Genomic DNA, 26,139 nt, shown 5'->3' on the forward strand with positions numbered 1-26,139 from the left:
TCATACGATATCATTATAAACGTATTAAACATTAGACGATATCGAAAAATAATTATTTTAAAATATTATACTCCCCAATCGTGGGCATAGAAATCACAGAAAGATACATACCTAATTATTAGAAAAATACTCAAAAATAATATCTTCAGCAATCAACAGTATAGGTATAATAATATCACACTTATTCACTCGTATTCAGTCTATTGTGGATTGTCTAAATTAAGAATAATCGGTCAATTGTCACACGACTATTGAGTTGTATTAAAATGTGCAGTACATTTGTAATGTCCTGAAATACACATTTTTTTATGCATATTATTATAATAATAAAAAAGGTGCATCATATTTAAAATGTATTTAAATAGGTTAAATTGACTTAATGTCTTGATTTCATAAGAATATATAATATCTGGTCGTGCAAAGTAGGAAGAGTATACATTTATGTTATGTATATATTGTATTGTTGTATAATGTCGTTACGGTTCACTGATACCATTTTAAGTTCGGTTTTAAGGCGATTACAGTAGGCAACAAGGGAACACAAGATCCAGATTCTGTTCGTCTAAAGCATTTTCACATCGAAATTGAGAATACAATATAATAGTTAAAAACTATAGGTAGAGATTTCGAGGAGGGGTTACAGGGATTTAGTCACCCCTAAATAATTTATTTGATGCCGAAGTCCCACAAAAATAAAATTAAAATAATACCTATTTTACTATTAAATTTACTATTAAATGTACAACATTATTATTTTAGATTCTTAGTGATCTATTTTACCATTGATTATAAATACTAGTATTTATAAGATATAATCAATTGTTTTACAATGATATTTTTTTTCGTGTACCTACAAGTTTTTGGTATCAAGATATAATGACCAAAAAAATCTATCTATGTCTTTGGATGGAAAATTTGCCCTAGCTTGGTATTATAGACAAGTAATTTTTCGAAATACTAAATAGATTTTCATACATTTGAGAAAAACCATTGAAAATTAAAGATTTTTTATTGTTATTAAGAACTGTTGTCTTAAACGATTAAGAAAACGCCGTACCCACATATTTTGTCTCCTTCTTACAAGTGCGTAACATAGCAAATTGTACGCTCGGCAGAACACGTGAAGCTCGCTTTAAAATTATAATTTAATATAAACCCTATGTAATTGCCTAAATAATATTCTTCATTCTAAATTTGATAATAGGTCAATTCACTCTAATTTTTAAACCAACAGAGCTAAACGTAATCTTCTGAGCGTAAAATTTGGGCGCTTGTAAGACGGAAACCACACATGGGTGCAGCGTCCTCTTAAGCTCGGCTGTTAAATTTGGATATACAACGGTTTAAATTTGCAAGATCATGTCATAAAAAGTTTATTAACTATTTAGTTGAAACTACAAAAATAATAGTTTAGAGACTTAAAATTGCAAAACTAATCATCAAATTTTTTTGAAAATATTAAAAATACAAATATTAATATATGAATAATAATTGTTCCAGCCAATATTTAAAAACATAAAACATAGATATGATGTGATGAAAAGACATTTATTTTTTATTTCATTGAATTTTAAATGAACGTTTAAAATATTGTAACTAATAACGTCTAAAGTTCGGTTCTAAAATCTTTGTACGGAAAAAAGTTCTAATTAAACTTTTGGAACTTAAGTATGTACAATTCAAAATTACAATTTGTAATTAATTTTAATACAATAAGTATTCCATAGATCTGCATGAAATAAATTACGCCACTTTAAATAGATATATTACCTATTGTATATAGGTACTATGCATAATATTATAATTTAGGTATATCAGAGTATTGTGAATATTATTTTATAGGTACTTTATACTAAAAAAATAGTTCATAGTGGTGCGATTTGTTTGTACGCAAAAACGAATCTAATATTTATATTAGTTTATAATAATTTTGGTTTATTTTTAATTTTGAAATGTTGATGCACGAAATTGTATTCTTTCAATAGTTTTATTTACTTAGTTTGAACCGAAAATATTATTGAGGAAATACCATGTAATACCTACAGATTTTTAATAATTTATGGTACCTACGAACAGCTTATATACGAATGATAAACGGCTGAAACTTTTTAACCATTTTCATTTTCATTATTATTCGAATAATCCGAAATAAATAACTTTTAAAACACCAATTCATCAGGTTTGATTAATAAATATTATACTTAAAGTTACTTAATAAGTAATGCTATGTGATGAATTTCTTTAAAAACCTCTAAATTGATAACTTTAATAGGTATATAGGTATATTATATAATAGTACGTAAGAAATCCCAACTAAATTATTTTAATTTAGTTTATTTTTTAGTTGGGTTACACGATCTGTAAAATGTATGTATAATGAGCTGAAATGAAAATATAATTACTAATTAGGTTTAACATGAAAGGAAAGGCCGCCCACCGGCGTCACTTTTGGGTTAACCGAATAATTATAAACTAAAACTGTATGACTTATAATTCTAGTTGTATAAAATTATAATATTATGTAAGCATTTAATATTTTAAATCGTATAGGTTTGTTGAGTTTGAATTAAAATAGTAAAAAAATAATTAGAAAACGATTGAAACCGGTTTGAGTTAATAGCCTAAAAACGTATGGAAAAAAACGCCGTCATTGGGAAATGATAACTTCGAATTTTGCGTTTCAATTAATAATTTTAGTAAATTTAGCGTTGTTATTCTTATTTGATTTCAACTTTAACGAGTTCTTAGTAAAAGTGGTTATTTTATAATCAATAAAATAACCAATACAAATGTAAATGTTATAGTCAGTATAACTAGATTGAGGTGTTAAGTAGTATTAAACACATAGTTTGTAATAACTAGATAGTATTTCAAATAAAATATATAACTACGCTCTACGCCGTTAGGTCATTTAAAAATATTTATGGCCTACATCCCACCACGCAAGTCATATCTCTTAATGCACGCTAATTAATTACTTCGCCAAATATATTTTTAGCTTTATTAAAATTTGTTTATTTTTCATTACTAGATTCATCCGTATACACTACATCATGGTAATCTCAATGATGTATATTATAATATTATAATATGCACATTTTGAGAGAGAAAAAAAAACAAATGTTTTTTTATTTTTTTATCAGTTGTTACAATCACGTTTTTTTAAATATAATTAGAACAGCCGTTGCTAATTAAAACATCGTCGGGAAGATTGCTAGTATTTATGAAATACAAATATTATTATATTATCATTGCGCAGACTACTTTCGATATTTCGATTGCTGGTAATTGATTAAATGAAAACTGATCATTATTTTATTTTAATTCGAAGGAAAAAAACCTAACGTCAGTTCGAGAAATACGTCTGCGTATAATACAATTATAATATATCAATCGTCAAAACGATTTTTTTATTTTAGAAATGTGTGAAAAGCGATCATAATAATATACTATTACCTATTTCACGCCAAAACGTTTTTGTTTAACCATATTACAACAATGTATGTAGATCGCGGTTCTTTCGCAAACGCCTTGGCCTTGGGTATTGATATAACACTTGCAGCTTTATAGAGTTGCAGACTAAGGTGCGGACTAGACGACTACCGCGGTGTCCATGTACCTTAATTTTCGTGTTTTTTTGTCCCTTATATGGTATTAAAACTTGCGGAAGCTGCCGGAACTTCTATTGCCAATTACTAGGGTAACGTCACCATCGTTTATTAATTAATCACAATATTAACGACAAACGACAATCTACGAAACTCTCAGTCCTCAGGAATCCGGAGACTACTTTCAATAGCGGTCGCTATGGGTAGGTTACAGGCGACCACGGCGTGTCCATCAAATATTTTAATTAGCTTTTTTCACAGACGTCTAATTGATAAACACGTGCAATTTTAGCGTTACACGTATACGGGCTTTAGTCAACCGCTACGGTGTCCAAGTACATGGGCGCAACTAGGACTAAGTTTTTTTTTTTTTAGGGGGCTTTATAATATTTTCTATTAATTATCTGGGTTGATTCTTCTAGACATACTTGAAAAATGCTTGTAATAAATACGAATTTGCATAAAATATATTATTTATTTTGCAGTATGATTCGCCAAGCGGTAAGCATAGCACATCCCCGTATTATTGTCGAACAATATGTATTTATTCAAATTCTGATTATTGGAACTTTTAAATATAATACACTCAAGGACCATGTAACAAGGATAAATACAAAATCAGCTTAATAATATATGATAAAAAAAGGTTGTGGTTTTCCATTTAAATAAAAAATAGTTGGTATCTAAACGGGACTGCACTCCTTAAATGGTAACTACAAAAATCTACGCATTTGCCAAATATGAGTAACAGCCTATAGCAGTCGTTAATTTTGTGCTTTAATTCCTTAGCGTTAATTATATGCCTCATCGAAGAAAACATTTTTCATTACTTATATTATCCAATATACATTTATTTGCGTCTATATATCCATGTATCTTCGTGAATATACATAATATATAGGAACGGAAAACACGTTGATGTCTTGAGCCACACGGACTTAGCGTGTCACGGCACACCACACCATACACAAACACCGCAATCCCAGCGGGGATATACGTAGGTATATACATAAATATATTAAATATAATATTATTATTATACTCGGAGTTGTCATACAACCCGGAATTCAATCAAAACGCCATTGTAACCGCGGGTTGAGTCATTTAAATTCAGATAAGCCTTTTTGGACAAGACGTTATTACACTGTCCAAGAAGATCGGCCGGGTCCATTACGGGCCTTGCCCAGGTCTCTAATTATTTATCCCCGCTCGGACCGGCCTAGACGATGAGCTGACCACCACCACCACCACCAACCATCTCCACCGCCACCGACACCGGGACCCGCAGGTGTCAGTTTACAAAGCCTCGGAGTCTTAACCGGGTGTCTAGAGATGAAGTCCGCGTGTACACAATAATCCCGTTACACGCCGTCGTGGTCTCGTCGTTAAGGGATCGGATCGTTGATAACGGCTGAACACCACAACAGCGGCGGTGGCGGCGGCAGAATCACATATTAATATTATTTCTGTCAAAAATAATAATATTCCAAAAAATATCGTCGGTATTTGTATTCGCTACATGCACATGACCTGATTTAGGTGTTTTGAGACATAAGACGAGATAGACTATTATATTATGACGTGACCTCTACTGTTAAACGTTATAGTGTATCTACGCTTCATAACTCTCCTCCCCACCGGTTTATGACCACTTTACCCACGACTCGAGTTAAATAAAGCAAATTATGTAGTTACAATTTAAAATATTGGTCGGGTGTACATTTTTTGAGTCCTTTACCGTATTATCCAGGATATACGTAACGACCTTGATATGATAACCATCCTCATTTAAATATTTCACAAACAAAATTACAACACTATAATATTTTTATCTCAACATAATATTGTCTGTATTAAATAATATATATACTGATAATATTGAAATAAATTAAACAAATTTGTTGACATTATCAATTTTGTAAAACAATATAAATTTTACACTCATACCATAAATTCCTATAGTCATTCTAATAACGGAGGCATATCGTGCCTGATATGGTAAATACGCGTCCCTGTTGCAGTGCTGCATAAAGACGGGGGCGTACGACAAGATGCAGCAGCAGGATTCGTGTGCAGTGCGTATTTTTAATTTCGTTTTGTTTTCGGATTCTTTTTTATTATTATTATTTATATTCCATACTCGCAACAATGGCCGAGTTGTTCAGATTTAGATTAAATAAATCCATTGATTACGTTTATTTTATAAAACAGATTGTACGCGCGCGTATTTATGACCACGGAAACGATGCAAACATCCGGTTCCGTATCATCATAAAACTGACACAACGCCATAAACATATTACATAGATTCGATAATAAAGGTCGCTTCGGTGTGTACGCGCAGAGCTACGTCTCCAATGAACCCTAATTCCGTACAATAAAAAATATCGCCGACGACCATCGAGCACCTAAACAACGAAACTTATTTTTTTCCCTCCACTACTGTAACTCTCGGCCGTATATTATTTTTTTACTCGTTCGATATACTGTAATTTTTCTCAACCCACAATAATGACCTCTGCCGTATAGTTTCAGTTATATTATGTGCGTACACTGCTACAGTGGCCGTTTTTTGTTTTTATTTTTAATTTTTTTTTTTTCAATTTAACATTGAACGATATAAACAATTTTCTCCGAACTAAACAGTTTAACAATGTATATAATATCTAAAATAGTAAACTGCTAAAGAGTTATATATATATATATATATTGAATAGAGAACACGCTTGTTTAGCTTAAAACCCGGAAAACCTACAGCAATAGTATTACGACACACAGTACAACATTGAAGTGTATAATTTAGTAGTTAGCTCGGGTGTTATAGTTATTATTATAAAATACTTGCGTACAGTATTATAATATTATATTATGATAATATGTATTATTATTCAGACAGAAATAATAATAACACCCAATCTATAATAATCGGTTAAAAAAAAAAATAATGACGTCGTTAGTTTTTTAATCTTAGTGGATTTTTTTTTTATTATTATTACTGGTGACAGCCATTATAATAGGCATCCGAGCAATGCTTATTTAAACTATTAATGCTGTCCCATGTTCAAAGAACTCTATGGATACGACCTTAGAAATTACACAGTGCCATCGTTTAGTCTATAACTGGGTGCACAATCAATAATATAAACCGACCGATTGCGCGTTCACCGACGATTTCATCCAACACACTATTATTATACACAACCGATCGGTTGACCGGCCAACCGAACAATCTACGGGATAAGACAATACAAACAGTCTCCATGGTTCGACGACCTAATCTTCGGGTCAGGTGTCAATATATACATTATGCGCATTACAATATATATTATATTGTTATGTACAGCCGATGAGTTACCACGGAATTTGAAGAGTACAAAATATATTGTTGTTTTCACAGTTGTTGATAATAATTTGGTGTAGATTTATATTTCTCGGTGACGCAAATTTAAAAAAATAAGACACCAACGAGTTTTTTTAAATTTTGAACAGAAAGCTGAATTTTTATTGATTAGAAATTTGTATACAATTGTATAACTTATTTTAATGATGTGTGAGGCGTCACCATTAAGAGCAATAAAAATGCTCTAATGTTAAACTTTAATAGTGGTTTCTAGTAAAAAAATGGATCTAGCTGATATTCTTTTTTTTCAAAAAGCGTTTAAAGATCAAATGTTTATAAAATTTGTCAAAATCACTAAAATATGAAATTTGTATGGATACAAAGTTTCTCATAAATTATTATTACAGAAACATAAACATCTCAAAATTGCATGATATGCATCATTTTTCTTTATAAGTAGAATTTCAAGTTCATAATATTTCGTCAAAATTGAATATTTAAAATAAAAATAACGATTTTGGTAATTTTGTTGTAATTCAAATAATATGATTCGAGGGACTAGAATCTCTTCACCATTACCAATATGTGTATTAATATTAAATATACACAATGAAACTTTCAACATTTTAGATTAATTTCCGGTATTGACGATAACAGCTATACCTACAACCTATACAATGAAATAATGTTATAATAATTTACTAATTTACTAAGCATAATTATATACATAAAATACTATTTGTTTTTGGCAAAAGTTAGTACAACCTACCGTATTAATAATATAAAATAAATTACAAATAGCAATTAATATTAATATATTATATTAAAATATCGTTAGATATCAAACCACATACACTCAGAATCGTTTTTCGTATACATAATACATATGCAATGATTTATCGAAACATTCAAATTCCATAAATATATATTACAATTACAATGACCTACTCAATGACGGGATACACTCAACACTCACTATGCAGTAGAGCTATTATTCCCCAAATTTTTTTTAAAACTTTAACAATATGATACTGTGAAGGCCGAACTTAAAAAAGTAACGATGAATTAACATTTTCATATCTAAATATCTAAATATTTACATATTATATAATATGATGTATGGGATCTTTATAGCATCCATAAGAAGTAGACAATAATGTTGATTATAAATGATAAATATGTAAAGGGCTAAACCCGAAAAGCACAAAAATTAAAAAAAAAAAAAAGCATCTTTATATTAAATAAAAACAATAGTTATATTATTATACCTGGTCCGAGTTGTCCGTCGTTTGCTGTAGAGACCGGCGACGTGGATCCTTGTAAGTGTGGAGTCAATGACATTGATTGATTCTGTACAAAAAAGAAAACACATTTATTGTTTTTTTATTCATAAAAATCACATGTTAAATATTATAAAATTGTGAGCACAGACGTCATACTATTATTATACCAATTGTAGGTATATACAGTCCGTAAAAAATATACAATATATTTTAGTAATATTACAACGTGCATGATATTATAATAATACACTCTATTTAGTCGATTAATTGCATTCGATTTTATCGTCATTATATTGTTATCCTATCATTGTCTTTATCATGCGGTACAAACTTATGTTTTCGGGCCTCAGCCTGTGCAGTAACAAAGTAAACAAAATGAAATAAATACGACGACGATGAGGGTTTTCTCCTTATGCGCCCACTATAAACTGCAGTCCGAACGGGAGACGCTTCTTTTATTTTGCGTTTCCCCTCGGCGGGGTAATTTATTGTGTTTTGTTTTTTTTTTTGTTTTGTTTTTATCAACTACCGCAACCGCGCTGGATGTGTCCTCTCCCCAACGAGTTCAATCAGTCAAAAGGGAACCGATGAACCGTTGTTTCCTTCCTTTACATTGTCACAAGGATTAACGGCTTCCTCGACAGTCATTTTTCTACACTCGGGTTTCGATTCAACGCCGGCGGCGGAGTTTGTCACGGTCTGAGGACGACGCCGATCCAAAACCACTGCAGTATCCCATTTCCGGCGATCGGCACCCGCGGTAATTCGTGTGCATAAAGTCTCGCGCAAATGCGATATACATATTATTATATATAATAACGGATAATCCGTTTAACATGCTAGATGCACTCCTTTTTCTTTATGAAAACTCTTGTCTTTGAAAATATTTCGTCTACGCAACTCTATAGGTCGTTACAAAACAACCTTTTCGGAAAAAAATGATATTTTTCACTCTTTTGAACGACAACGAACATTTTAAATTTAATATTCCAAAGCGGACATTATTTAGACTACTTTTAGTGTATAAGTTATAAATTATTATAACTTATAAGTATTTAAAGTTTTGATGAGTGGAGTAGCGAACCAACATTTTGCGGGGTACACGGCCTGTACCAGTGTACCACACCACTCCGTTTATCTAAACTTTAAATACTTATAAATCATAAACAACTCGTACACAATTTTGATTTTAATACATTGAAGTACTCCAAATAATATTCTGCTATGGAGTATGAAATTATAAACGAATGCTATCACTGAGAAAGGTAAAAAATAAATAAATATTTTTTTAGAAAAATGTTGATTATTAAGGACCTCAATTATGTAAAAAAATATTTTCAAATACGTTAATAATTTTTGAAAAAATGAGTGTTATCCGCATTAAATTTATCGCACGTATTACCTATACTGTAGTGACGCGGAAATATATCGAAATTGAACTAATTTTCGATATTGATATTAATTTATTTTTTGACTCCAAATAAATTTAACTATTTAATCAGACATGTCCCCCCAATTATATAGTATATTAGTATGTATAAGTAGCCAAATATTATTTTAACTAATTTATTTCTTCGATAAATTTTTTAATTATTACGATGTATCTTTCTTTTTTGTAGGTATAAAATAAAATAATAAATTAATAAATAGCTAAAAAGAAGCTCATTACATGAGTGAAAAAAAAAATCGCTAATACATTTACTTTCTATAATTCTATACGCGGCACCTATCAATAGAAATAAAAATATCGTACTGCATCAATATTACTACCTCACACATACTTGATATCAAAGTTTGATAATTATTGTATTTTCAATATGGGCATGTTCTATAATATCTTACAATATTGAATAATATTATACTGTGCACGCGGCCTAGATCTGAGTTATAATATATTGTAAGTATTATTATAAAATTTCACAGCGGAAAAAAATAATAGACAAAACGCGGTGGTCGACTGTTGAATACGATCGCTGCTGTTTTCGATAAAGAAAAAAAAACGATATCGAAACCGATTCCAGTTACACATCAAACACCCTGTATACCTTTGCAAGTTTTATGGATATTATTACAAGATAGCTATAGGAGGTATCGCGTTTCGAGTTCGTCGAGTCGACGGCCAGTTTCCCGGCCACACTGTGGTAACAACAACACCAATAGTAAGCACGTCATAATAATAATGTGTATAATATTAAACGGTTGCGCACAGCGTAATGTACGATATCGCATATTATATCATATCGCACTGCAGAGTTAAACTTAAACTGTTTGTAATTTGCAAAAATCGACGCTGGTGTTAAATTTGCATTTGGTCATCCCAAGTCGCGCGCGTGTGTGAGTGTGTGTGCAGTATATATATATACAATATTAAATAATAAATATAGAAACAGTGCAGCGTGCGAGTGAACCCGCTTAATGAATTCGACCACCATTATGGGACGACAATAAAAATGAGTTAATAATCCGCGCAGTCCACGGCGATAGTTTTATAAACCGGGGTTAAGTGATGTCAACGACTAGAGGCCGAATCAGTAAGTCGACTTCTTTTTCTTTTTCTTCTACTTATTATCATTTATTTATTACTATTATTATTTTTTTTTTTTTAGTGAGCTATATAAACGTCGTTAACTCGAAACGCTCCAATCATATACTATCAAATGTTGAAATGCAATTGCCACGTTTTTCTTCGACACATTCACGCAGATATACGCATATGATAATATCTGTTAAAATTATCACACGACGTTATGGAGTGTATTTTTTACCAACGTGAGACAGTATACGCTGTATCATTATCGTTTCTCGAACGATTTAATATGTATTTATTGTAAGACATCAATAATTATTATTATAGGTGGCTGCATATAATATTAGAGTAGGTAACCGCATTGTATTACTAATTGTCTGCATAAATATTTCGATTATTAAACTGTATAATAGTTATTGTGAGGCTTGGCTGCTACCAGTCGCGCAATACGACTGAGGCTCTCCGCACACGAACGTACTATATAAAAAGAAACTAAACAATTAGAGTAAGTAACGTCCGCTGCTACTAGTTCCCGGATGGGTGACCACCCGGATTCGTAGTAGTCAAAACCTATTGCCACACAATCGTGTTTGCTTACCAACCGTACCAACCTTCACCAACCACAGTTCATAATCCCCTATAACTATAGTCACCGGGCTTAAGTTCAATAACAAAAAAAAAATAATAGTTATTGTTATACATATAGGTACTATATAAGCGTGTCAAAGCTAAAAGAATTCCGTTTGTGGATGACCATACAATAAATTATATATATATATATATATATAATCTAAAACATTAAACGGATAAAAAAAACGACAACAAAATGAATATCCAAGAAATAGCTAGCTAACACGTATATAGTTTTAATTAGTCCATCGTCGTATGTTATGCGCAGTTAAAAACGTAATGAGCAAAAAAAAAAAAAATCGATTATAAAGCGATATTTTAAATACCTATAAAACATTGCTTTATTTATTACAATATGATATACTATATTAATAGCACTTATATATGTTCTATACCTTATGTAGCTAGAAAATTATTTTCATGATTATTATCTCAAAGCAATCGGTTTGATAAATTAATTTAGCGTAGGTGTACATGCGTATGTGGCTCGTACCTAACAATTATTATTGCGTAATATAATATTACACATTTACGTTGTAGTTTGTCGACATGGAAATAATATTATATAAAATACGCGAGTGCTTTCGGCCGCAACAGTTTTGCACCGAGCTTGGTCTGTATACACCGCCAATTAGCGTACCTATTTCTGACAAAAGACACGAGTATTGAGCGATATACTATGTAAACAATGAAATTAAAAAAAAACTACTATAATTTATAGTACCTAGTTGTTTTCTTAGAAGGACGGCGAGTTAAGGCCGGTCCGCGAAGTGGGCCCCCAGCAAAAAAAAAAAGCTTCTACCAACAAAAATAAAAACTAAATGTACACTCTCAGGTCGCCCGGAGCCTACATATAAACAGTAGCTGTACCTATCGCTTTATGGAAAGTAGTCTCCGGCTTTCTGAGAGTTCTGTAAATATTTGTATGTTATTAATTAATTAATAAACGATGGTGGCGTTGTCGATAACACGAGAAAAAAATAAAAATTTGTTTTCATAGATTTGGTGTCTGATATATTATACAGAAATGTTTATGGTGCCTATCATAGTTTAATGTAGGCTAATATAGCCTACATGGCTGTATAATAATATTAAGTTAATATTGTATGCCAGTAGAAAACACAACAAACGGACACGGCCGGTAAATGTTGAACGGAACCATCAGAAAAATTAGATCCCGGTCACAACTCAGTTTGGCCAATATATATTATAATATGAAGTACACAAAATGGCGTGTAAGACGAGGCGATAAAAAAATAAAATATGCAAAACGAGGAAGTGGTGACCAAAATATAACTGGCATAATATGCAGACTTGAGCAGACATATAATTGTAGCACTTGTACTTGAATGCCCAACAGGGGCTATATAAGATGATCTGATGACGATTGACCAAAAGGGGATGGACGCCGTTCAATATTGGGAAAAAGAAAACATATATATATAACCAGCGTATGCTTTACTGTAAACTATGTATTAATGTTTTTTTTTTAACATTTATTTAGAAAATATACAATCTGTAAGGTTATTTACAATAGGCATATATGCGGTGTTTATGTGATTTTAACGTGAGTTTACATGATTTTAAGGAACTATCCAACAGTAGTACTTATGGCTTGAGGGATATGTATTAATGTATTTAATTAATATTTATTTATTTATTCTAGTTTTGTTGTCCGTTATTAAATTATGTTTAATTATAAAATATATAAAATGTATGATGTACTGCCCGACACGAGAAATACATACCTACTTGATTTCAATATTTTAATAATACCTATATGTAAGCCAAACGCCGATAATATTAATAATATGCTCAAACCGTTTTATGGAAATTTGTTTTGAACCATTTAAGATAATGTTCAGCGGGTGGGTGTTTATCGATCATCGCTCGGTGTCTTAATGAAATCGACAAAGCTATATTATATAATATGAATATGATATTATCCATCGATATGAAACTTTGGAACGGTACCTGGTTATCATTCCATGTGACCGCTTGCACTTTGCATTAAGAATAATATTCGTTTAGTTCGGACCTCCTAAACAGTCAATACCTATAATGCAGGATTAATGGAGGGAGTATACACCAATTTCATTATTTTAGTCTGTTTTTTATTTTTTTATAATATACTATTCCCTCCTTTTGCCATTTTTTCCCCATTTTTTTCCCCATAATATCATCTATACTATTATTATAAGAGCATTTTAGTTCAATAAACTACTGTTTTTAAAATACCTATTAAAATTATTATAATAAGTATATATAATATATTAATACATTTGTATAATATTATGTTTAAATAGTGCTTATTAAATTGAAAGCGTAGGCATTTGAAAATGACACGAATAATATAATTTAGTAGTTAGCTGGGTATTATGATATTAGGCAACCGTTGTTTTGGTGTTTGCACAACATCAGTTAGTGTTATTATACAATTTTGTCAGACCCGAAGTGTAATGTAGTTAAAACTTCCGATATGTTTACTGTACACACACGGAAGGATTAGAACACATCTCTTGATTCTCAATAACAGTGTAATATATATATTAGACTAAACATGCCATTGTAGACCTTCTATACTCTGTTTACAGGTGGTTATTACTACTTAGTAATAATTTCAAGTCTATCTTAATAATATCATCACTCCCTGCCTATTAACTCAAATATTTACACGATACCGTACAATTTTAGTTATGCAGATTAAGCATTTTATGTATTTTTTTTATATAAAAATAATGTCTAAAGCCTAACCTAACATATTATGTAGCCATACTCAACGGTATTTAACGGGTTTTCTATTTTCATGGAATCAATAATTAATATCTTATAATTAATAATAATAATAATATATTAAGTGAGACATTCTATTATTATTATAGTGATACAAATCACATAAAATAAATAAAACAATACGTCGACCGATGGCTATATAGTTGATAAAATTACTTATACCCATATGTATTATCTTACAGATTACAGATTTACAATGTGATTGTCTTGCACATTTAAAAAAATGAATATACATTTATTATTAAATAATGTTTATCTGCATTTTTTTTTTTAATCTTATAAAAACAGGTAATAAATGTTTTTTTTTTAAATTCTCATTAAATATTGTTTTTGGTAATGTGACCAAAAAAAATTAAAATTGTTCCTACTTCAGGTAGCTTAAAATATATTATATAATCTTGACGTGTATCATTTTTTACTAAACAAGTATTTTGTTTTTTGATGTTCTAAATTACTTATATTCTAATTACTTATGTAACTCCATTATTTAATCGAATTTAATGAGAGATAATTGTTAAAAATTCACATTACGGTGTTCGATAAAATTGTAATTATAGCAGCAGACAAAATACCAAACTATAGTATTTGTGTTGTATATGTTATTACTATAGTAAATATATATATATAAACACTTACCATCATTCATGGTATTAAAAAATAAATTTAAAAAGTCGTATTTATGTATATTGTATAGGTACGTAACAATTTTCAATATTAAAATATGGAAACGGATAAATTTCGATTATACCTTTATTACATAATATCATCATCGTATTTTTCTCATATAAAAATCGCTACGGTTCGAATGCGAGAACCAAATACCTATACCCAAGTATTTTAACAGTAAAATAATAACAATAAAAATAATACAACCGAAAATGATTATTTTGTAATTAAATTAAAACCCTAACTAATGATATGTGATTATTATATTACAAATTATGATATAATAATAAATATAGAACAACAATATTGAATTCATACATATTTTTCCCATGTATTCGTTATTTTATTAGTAAGTTGCCAACTCGACGTGATATCATAATATTATTCTCAAATAAAATAACTATCTATTATAGGTGCCTGCCTACATAATATGAATAGGTTAACAATGAAACTTTTGAACTAATATACTGAACGCATCACAGCTATCTAAATGAGAACAATTAAATACCAATACGAAGATGTTCGTGCAGTACGAATGGCAAATTCTAGTAAAATATATTTAATAATCAAACCAATATTATTAATTTATTTATTTTTGTAATTTTCGCCCAACAGTCGATTTTACGAGGTGAATATAAAGTTACAAGCTAAACTTATTTAACATCAGCATAATAATTTAGCTTAAAATATGAACTAAAATTAAGTAGGTACAATTAATATAAATAGAAAAAAAAGAAGAAAAAGAATGTTCATTGGAACCAAATTAAAAATTAATGTGTAGATACTAATAATGTAAATTTGACGTGTAATATACGGGTGGTTCCTTTAAAACGTAAGACATTTATTATTTCAGAACATATGAAAGAACTTCCAATCTACTAATGATTTTTAAATTACTTCTTTTACATAATTTCAATTTTCGAGTCATTAAAAAAACATTTATGGAAACAAATTAAATTTTTCATATTTTTTTAAGTCAAAACTCTGTTCATTAACAACATATCATTATTATATTTCAATTTCATAATCCAAATAACTAATCATAATATTATAATTTGGAGTATTTCAAATTTTTCGAAATTTTCAATCTATAAAAAACAAAATTTGGACAAGTAATAATATATACGTTGGAAAAAAGAATCAAAAATTAATTTTGTTACTAAAAAAAGTAAAAATAAAAATAAATAGTGAACGTGTTATAACGACTTAAAATGATATAAAAAAGTATAAAAAGTCATTACAGTTTTTAAAACAACAAGACGTTTTACGTTAAACGAATCACCCAGTATTTTGTTTTTTTATTTTTATTTATTCTTCAAGAAGATAATGGGCCCAACTGAACATGTTGGAGGGCCCATGAAGTATATCATTATTATTATTATTATTTGTAATAGTCAGTACCGTAAATTCGTTCTTTGAAACTCGTAATACATGTTTTAACAAAATATTATTCTAATATCAAACGAACGGAGAAAAATCCGTCATGAATGCAAAAAAAAGTGAAAAAAAAAACAAAAATGATTACCAAACACATTCTTATATTATATATTATTATGTACGCAAACGGTAGATTTTATTTTATGTAACCCGCTGATAGGCTCGTTTAAACCGTAATATTCGTTATAAGTCTGCCTAATATAATATTATTTTATGCCAAATCACGTCGTTTACGTTATATTGACTATAGTACTATTGCTAGGAAAATGCTCAAGATATATTATAATAATGCCAATAATTTATATGGGTATAGAATTCGGGAAAATTTCGATAAGTCACAATGCCGAATACACACGCTGTACACACTGTGGCCGGGTGACAGCCGTACACAATTGATATGGATAATATATTTATTGTAGGTACCTATGTTGAGGGCAATGTGATACACGTTGCACACGGCCTATGTACCTAATATACCTATACTATATTATACTTTCCTCGGTGTTAACTCACTAAAATAGTATCTTGTCGTCTGGAAATAGGAAGGGTAAATAGGGAAATATATGCGTTGCCCGGTTAGAGTATATAATATAGCCATATAGGTACGAAGTTTTAGCCGGTGGGCATTGCCACTTTTCTAGGTTACAACTACACTCGTTTGTACACATTTACATTTTCAAATCATTTGCGCACAAAATGGCAACTGAATCAATTTCATACCAATAGTAACATTTTTTCAATAAAATTTTACCACGTACACTGCAGAATGTACGCATAACTTGTGTACTGCAGTATAGCTCCAAATCATCTAATTAGTTATTACTTATTACTCATCATAATGGTACTCATCCTGTATCCAAAATTGGTTTTCATTGTTATACATTTTGTGTACAAACAATAGTTGTCAACAATTTATAAATATATTATAAGAATATCTGAATATGTGTGCAAATGATTTTCTATTATAAAAAAAAATAAAAATGAAAATAAATAGCCGTCTGATTAAACATTATAACAACTTTAAAGAGATACAATATTTCCTGTTGAGAAAAAAGTATTGACTGGCGTCTGGGGTTGCCTGTACCTATATAGGTACGTATTATTCTAGGTACATAATAATAGTTGTACAGAACTACATAGGTGTAACAACTAATAATATGAAACTATTCAATTTTTCTGTTTGAATTTCAATGTTTCACATACTCGTACCTACATCAAACTCTCGATATCATATTAAAATATCTCACATTGCTTCATATTATAGTTCAGTTTGGCCGTAACGAGTTTATTGTGATATAATATTATATTATAATATGGCAAGTACATGTGATTTTGAATTTTAGTCACGAAATAATACTAGAAAATAATAATAATATGTGATATGTCTAAGGGTAGTGTTCGCAGTCGTTTTCCGAAAGTATTTTACTTGTGATCGGTGTAAATAACCGTTGAGTTGATTGCTGTGCATCATTAATCCTTCAGGTAAAAAATGTTGTTGGTCGTTTGCGAATAGCACGTTTCAACATTTGCACAGTAAGCACGACGCCAAATGACTGGATAACATAGGTCGTAAGCTGGTAAATCAAAAATATATTATAAAATCTGATTCAAAAACAATTAGATTTAAAAATAATTATACCGTAAATAATTTTGTAATTTTTTATGAATGTAAATAATTACCAATTTACGAATCTAGTCAAACGATTAGACATTATTTAATTTACTTTATTCGGTGTCCGTGTCATTGACACAGTTGTACGGAATTGAGAGCGCTTATGAACAAATCAAAAATTTCTTAGTCGATAAATAAAGTGACAAAGAATAGCTAGGTCTTATCTTATACCAAATCATATCAGTAAATTTACATATTTTTAAACATTGAGGGGACTGACAATAGAAAAAAAATATTCGTATTTTATTTTATAACAAACATATTGTAATATAATAAACAAATTATTGTATTATAAAAAATACGTACAGATTAATACTGTCATTAATATCTAGATTGCCTACCGGGTATCTATATAGGCCCTACCCTATAATATACTGCTGCGAATCAGAATTTTTGTTCCAGACAACGGAAAAGTTAAGATACATTTTGAACACCATACACCGAATATTAAATAACGAATTGAACAAAGTTTGAATCATATAGATATTTGATACATTTAATGGGTAACGAAGTGCACGGGATCAGCTAGTTAATAATAATAATACAATAATTAATATATTATTATTATTATTATTATTATCATCGTCATAAACTTCAGCACAATTTTTCGTTTGGTCAACGACATCTACGTAGCGGAAACAATATAATAATATTATGATATTACACTATTATTATTATTATTTGGTACATAAACAGCCGTGGAATTAGAAACAGACGGCGGGCGGGGGCGGGCAGTCGAATGTAATAATAATAATAATTTTATTATGTATACCCACGACGTGGTCGCTTATAATATATTATATAGCCGCCCGTGAGAGGTGATTGCACCGACGATAATCGGACGAATATTCTGCCGCGTAGCAAAAATCGAAAGAAAAAAAACAAAACGTAACAAAAAAAATAAAAAATCCGAAGTAAATCGTTCGGCGATTGGCGTGCAGATCGAAAGAGAATAATAACATAATATACAAAAAGAACGCCACGACAGCAATAATAATAATAATAATAATTTGTAATAATAATAATACTTACGCGCGGTATATCCGCGGCAACGACGGTGTCGGTGGTGGTGCGCGAGAGGAATGGGCGCGCGGCGGCGGCGGCGGTGGATTTCCACGGCCGTCGCCGAGTGGATTTCGAGACGAGGAAAACTGGTTTCTGATTTTTCCCATGGAATTTCCACGGCCCAATAAGATAACCGGATCGGGCGGCGGCGGTCGACCGCGAGATCCGCCCCGCCGCCTCCGTTTGGCCACGCCCGCGCGCACCCAAAATTATAGGTTCACTGTACCCGTTTGCACGGCGGTCCCAACATATTATTATCATTCTTACGACCACGGCGATAGTAATTTGATATCGTCATAATACATAAATATTGTAAACATAGACATACGAACGTTGTGTTTACGCGTGCGACCGCGGTTGAATTATTTTTTTATACCAACAAAGTACAAATTGTGATTTTAAACTTTTTGTATACGAATACGATCGAATCTAATGCATGCGAGTACAACATCAAAACATTATAATGACATAATTTGTTGGTACACAAATAATAATTATTGTTGTGTAATCGACTTATAAATATTAAAATAAAATATTATGTATTATTTTTTGGTATTACCCACAAGCTACAACAGGTAGTTGCGGTATTATCTATTTAGCTACACATAATATGTATAATATAATAATATGTAAATTATAATACGATCCTACTGCAGACCCGTGACACGTCATTGTATAGACTACGTATAGGAATAGGCACATCTGAGCTGACTGCTGAGATGAATTTTGTCACATGTCGAACAATCATAATATTATCACTAATTTTATTCGCACGTAGGCCACATATGGTCGAAAACCATTCTATTATGATAATATTATTACCGAGATGTCATTATTATACGATAGGCACGAGGAAGACGACGAAGAAGTCTGTCTCTTAAAAATGATTATACATATAAGTAGGCACGCAACAATATATTGCAGCATGTTTTTATCTATTATTATAGGATAGGTACCTATTATGCACTAATTCCGTCCGACGAACTCTAAGACTTTATACCTGGTTCGTTATTATAGTAAAACACTACGACAAATACTATGTAATAACTATTGGAAGCTGATTTATTACCTCACTAAAAAGTTTAAAAATTCACTTTAAATAATTATTTATGAGTTTATGACCTGAGAACTCAAGAAAAATTACGCGCTTGGATAATATTATTTATTTTTGTAAGTACAACATAATTATTTTTTAGCAAAAAAAAAATGTGTTGACATGACGTGTTGAATTAACGAAATTCATCGTCAGCTGTGTATGTAACCGACCGATCCGGTCATTAAGATTAAAACCGATACTCGTTAAAACCAGATAACGACTTGTTTTAGAGCAAAAACTAGAATAAATACACATTATACACTGGTATCGAAGACAATTTTTTTTTGTCGCATTTATTAAAAATTACTTAAAAATAAAAATGCCCTAAAAATTAAAAAATGAGTATAAATTCGTTTTTAGAACATTAAATTATGTACTTGAAAAATATTTATAGCTTGAAATGCATCTTGTGAAAAAAAAGAAGCAAATACGTGGGAATTCAAGCCCTGGACTTATAATGTATTACACGTCATTACCTATATGTTTTGGTATTCGTATTTCCACGTCGTCCCGGTCGTCGTTGTCTCTTATCGTCGCTACCGTTATATACATATTATATTATACAGACGCAAGTCCATCACAGCGATTCGACACAACTGGTCGCGCGCAGCAGCGGACGACGATAAAATTAAATCTTATACTTATTTGTATTCTTCTTCTTTTTCTTCGTCTTGCATATTCACCCACGCGTATAATATTATTATAGAAATATGGTAGCGAAACGGTGGTATAGCTGTTGCTGCCGCTCTCTCCTCCTCAGTGGTCTAATTTAATTATTATTCGATTACGGTAATATTCATGATGTTGTTCATCTCTGACGCTCTTTTTTCTAGCACCCACTTAAATCTCCTACCAATTACAGAAAGTGTGGTAGGTACGCCTATCAAGAAATACTGATGCTTCCTCCCCAATATCACAGCAATGCTGCACAGTATAGTAGGTACGTACAATTGAATCATGATAATATATACATAGGGCAGATATTTGGTCAAGTCTGCTTAACATTTTTACCTTTATATGTGTAGTAGAGAGACTAAAACCTTGCGCGGCTGTATTGATAAAGTTCTGGGGGGGGGGGACAAATCCCCTCCCCTATAACCACGTATGCATAAATGCGACTCCACTTAACTCTATTGGTATTTTTATATTGTTACAAATTATTCGTGGTCAAAGCTGAACGAACCCGAAACTGAGAACTAGAAACTTTTAAAAATCAAGAACCGAAAAGGGATTTAATATTTTGAGGTACTTACCTAGCTGATGGAATGCAATTAATCGTGAATTCGCGATGATTGATAATATTATATTATATTTAAACAATATATATATATATAGGTACTATATTATAATATATATTGACCAATTTTTGGTTTTTAGTGAGCATTTTTGAATAGGTATATATTAAATATTTATATCCAATATGTGTGGTCGCAAGCTCCGATAATGTACCTATTATAATTTATTTGTTATCATTGGATAAAATGACTATAGGTATTAAAATGTTCTGTGAATCTAAAAGAAGCCAAATTAGTGCATATAAAATTGAGAAGATCTAATCATATTAAACAATTAATAGGTATTTATTATTAATAAAAACTAATTTCACAAAATAAATACATTATTGTTTATTTTATTTCAATAGATTGAATAGGTTGCGTTAGATAAAAAATAATTCATACTCTGTGAAATGATCTATACATTTTATTCTATTTTTAACTCATTATAGCTAATCATAAACCGTATAAAAAATAATTCTAAACAAGCTGCACCATATATATATATGTATAGGTACTTCAATACTTTATTGTAAAAGTGCATTTTACGCTACCTAGGTTACGCTAACGTTATATTATTGTGTATGGAGAATATAATTATAATAATCATAAATTATATTTCAAACAGCCACTTGATCGACATTAAAAACTCATAATACTGTGTACCTAATAACAAAATTGTAGTAAAATTGAACTTATTTAGTTGTTTTTTTTTCATAAAATATCATTTAATATCATAATATAATCTATTTCGTTATTTTGTACTTTAAATCATGGAAATATGCAAATTAACCATTGTTTTGGATTTATTTGTATTAATTACATAACATATAACGCATAAACATACTATACGTAATTATACATACATATAATATAGTCATAAATTTTTGGCCGAATGGACTAGAAAATAAAATTATTTGAATTTCGATTCTTTTAAAAAAAATTAGGTATATTGGTTGATTATAATATATATGTTTGACTGGTATACCTATTATGTTTAATTTTAAAAGAAAATATATTATAAAACATGAAAAAGATTTGAGCACTAAAACCTTATAATATTATGATAATATAAACAATTTAATATATAGGTGATACTAACATATACTTAATATTAGGTTTAGGTATGCATGTGCTTTATTTAATAGTTATATTTAGACTGATATCGTGTGAATTGTTGTTATACAACGTTGATTTTTTGACGAGAAGTGAACGCGAGTAGTAAGGTAAAAAAAACTGTCACTATTTAATTTATAAAAACCAAATATAAAATTTTCTAATAAAATATTCGGTTCTAAATCGGTATTGTCCTCCTCACGGTGCAATATCGCAAGACATCGTATTCAATAAAATATTTACTGTGCACAATATAATATTTTATACACACCTACTCCATATTATATTATATTATAATAACGTAAACAACGACGTACATGCAAATCGAAATTCGCGCGCATTGAAAACGGTGGTAGGTAGGTACTATAGGTAGGTTTGATTCGTTGTTTATATTATAGAGTTACCGGACAACAATTTAGCGTTAAATTTGGTTACTCTTTTTTCTATTTTCCTTTATCGTTTTGGATCGTCGCCAAAATATCCGTATCGAATCGCGTGCACCGCGGATGACAACCGTCGACGAGCATCACGTACGACACGCGATTCGGCAGAGAATCTAATAAACATACTTCCATGCAGGCACACACGTCTTTGCCATAATCAAATTGTCATAATAATATTATATAGACGTATGGTTACACCTACACCACACACACACACACACACACAAATTGTTATATGGTGTACCAGATATTTTTTCAACACATTCCGTTACGCGAACTCCTCACAAATTTAGTGGGCATATATAGGTACGGCACTCTTAAATATATATATATATATAAGTATATTATATGGTGACGGATATTTCGGTATTATTATATTATATTCTTTCTTTATTTCGATTTTTTTCACGTTTTTGCAGCTCGCCGATTCGGCGAAAATGCGGTATCCATTGTTTATCTGTATCGGACATTGGGAGATAATTTTTTTTCCTGCGCACCTATTCCGCCATCCGTCCGTCCAATAGTTCCGAAACGCGAATCCCATGGCTAAATAATAGGCGTACAATTGAGGACGCTTTTGTGTCGGCCAATACTATATAATATACGCACTTACTTACCTATCTATATCTATCTATACACACATATATATATAATATAATAGGTAATGGGTATAATGATAATAATAATATAATGTACCTGCTGCAGCTATATCTACCACCGTCCTGTTGCTATATAGTATATTATCATCTTCGTTTTGCCGGTCGGCTGCGATGCTATTTTTTTTTTCCCGTCGGAAAAGGATTTATATACAAACAGCAATCGGCTATGGTTTTTTATGGCGTTCGCGGTGTTCTTTCGATTTTATTATTATTATACACAGGTAATATAATATAGGTATATATTTTTTGGCTTTTTATTCTTATTGTATTCGCACGGTGTAACGGGACGTCGCTGTTAACAGCAGTGGCAACAGGCGAATAATTGATAAAGTTAGTATAAGTGTACCTATATACACTCACACACACAGTAATATATATATATATATGATAGGTACACATATGTATATGAATGCCAATTGCACATCATAAAATGGAGCATCATCGTTGCCACCGAATCCGCGAAGACGTTTTACGATCAAATACCGTCTTGGTATATATGTATATAATGTATAATACAATAATATGGTTATGCACTTTTGCATATATATATATACCATATATAGGTACACTTACACACACACACACACACACACACACACACACACACACACACACACACACACACACACACACACACACACACACACAGATTAATTTCTAATACTTTTATTATTTACAAAATGCGTCTACTATAATACACAATAATATTATCGTAGGTCTCACGGTGTAATTGTATATACAATATTTTTGACGTGACTATCACGCACAAGTATATGAAAACTCTAATATTATATTTATGTATCGATACGTATATAAAATTGTTATTATTGTACGCACCTAATAGATCTTCCAGTTATCATTCTTTAATTAAATTTCTCGATTTTATTTTATTTTTTTTTTGGTTGAGGCTTCGACAACTGAGGTCATTAGTCTGTGGAACTATGGGGCCTTCCCCCCTATTGTAGGTTTTTGAACACGTGTGTGTTTGTTTTGGCAGAATTGTCAAGTGGACACCCGTAGGTATCTGCCATGCCCAGGTGGGGGATGGCAGCCTCTCTCTCCGGCCTGCCTGAAGAAAAATTCAGCCCGTGGCCAAGTTCGAACCGTAATCTTACATTCGAATTCAATGATATCAAATCATTGTATACGAAAAACGATTCTGAGCGAAAACGGTAAGACTATGATGTATAACTATAAGTATATTTGATGATATTATTGTGAATAAAGTAATTTACTCACCTATTTACGTGGAACATTGTTTTTAAATTTTCAATCCTAAGCTATAAAAGTTGAACATTTATACCTATTTTACTACAAAAACAATTTTAATTTTTTTCAAAATTCGAACTTTAAATGCCTATGTGTTTTTAATATATTTCAATACTGCTATATTGTAACAATATATTATATCAGGAGCCTTGTATTAATTATTCAAGCTGTTTTACCCAAATAATTATATTAACATATACGATAACTAGATTCACTTTCATACCGAATAAGATGCTATTGAAAAAAATCAAAGCATCCGATCCACTCAGAATCTAAAATTAAATTCGTTATTAGGTTCAACAAGAAATTAAAATAAACCGAAATACTTAATAAAAATGAATTATTGACCTAAATATGTGAACATTATATATTATTTATTAGAATAATAATTTAGGACATGATTATAGAATCTGATATTCTATTAGTAATACATCCACGAGGATTGAAACATTTAAATTATAATTATATTTTTATTTGACTGTTAATTAATGGTTAATTGTATAATAATTATTGTAACTCCGATAGTTATAAACTTTGTTGTTTGCAAACATTACACGATCATAAAAAAAACCCAGAATCATTAAATGTTCATTCATAACATTATAATATACCTAGTACCTACATTCACAGCATGGTTTAACTGTGGTTTATCTGAAATTAATGTTTATGGAATATATTTTAACGAGTACTATAATAGGTATAATACCTTCCTATTTAAAATTATTACAATTGATATTAATTTTTATCAAATGATCGTATTAATAGCATATGCCTACGTTCGTTCGTTGTAGCTACTAAGCTACAACTTATTATATTAGTACTAGTGTTTTATTTAAAACAAATACTCATATCATTTTAAACATATTACTCGATTAATTGATTAAACTTTGACCTATTAAACTAACAAACGTGTTAATCAAAGAATTATAAGCTGAATAAAAATAATAATATTTTCAGACTTTTTACTAGTTTTATATATAATACCTATGTATATATTTAGTACATAAATATTAATTATTGTACTTCACTTAATATTATACAGAGCGTTAAAAACAATTTAGACATTTTAAAAAATAATTACCTACGTATATTAAATTTTTTTATAGAACATTATTAGAAATAGTACTAATAGTAGTAGTGAATTATGGCGTTGTATATTTATTTATATGCATGTACCAACTTCACACATATTATTGTTGCATAAGTTTTGTACAAAACTACATGAGTTATTTTATAAACGTACATTAAAATATTATTAAGC

General features: G+C 30.3%; 1 protein-coding gene across 1 annotated transcript in view; it reads right to left on the bottom strand.

Annotated features, from left to right (window-relative positions):
• Window positions 1-26,139, bottom strand: part of LOC100168564 — a 94,405-nt gene that overhangs the window by 52,340 nt on the left and 15,926 nt on the right. Inside the window, exon 2 of the mRNA XM_001947243.4 lies at window positions 8,217-8,298. Within this exon, the coding sequence (XP_001947278.2) occupies window positions 8,217-8,298 (82 nt within the window). The remainder of the gene's footprint in view (window positions 1-8,216; window positions 8,299-26,139) is intronic.

Source organism: Acyrthosiphon pisum, chromosome A2 (genome assembly GCF_005508785.2).
Source record: "Acyrthosiphon pisum isolate AL4f chromosome A2, pea_aphid_22Mar2018_4r6ur, whole genome shotgun sequence".
NCBI classification, from domain to species: domain Eukaryota; kingdom Metazoa; phylum Arthropoda; class Insecta; order Hemiptera; family Aphididae; genus Acyrthosiphon; species Acyrthosiphon pisum.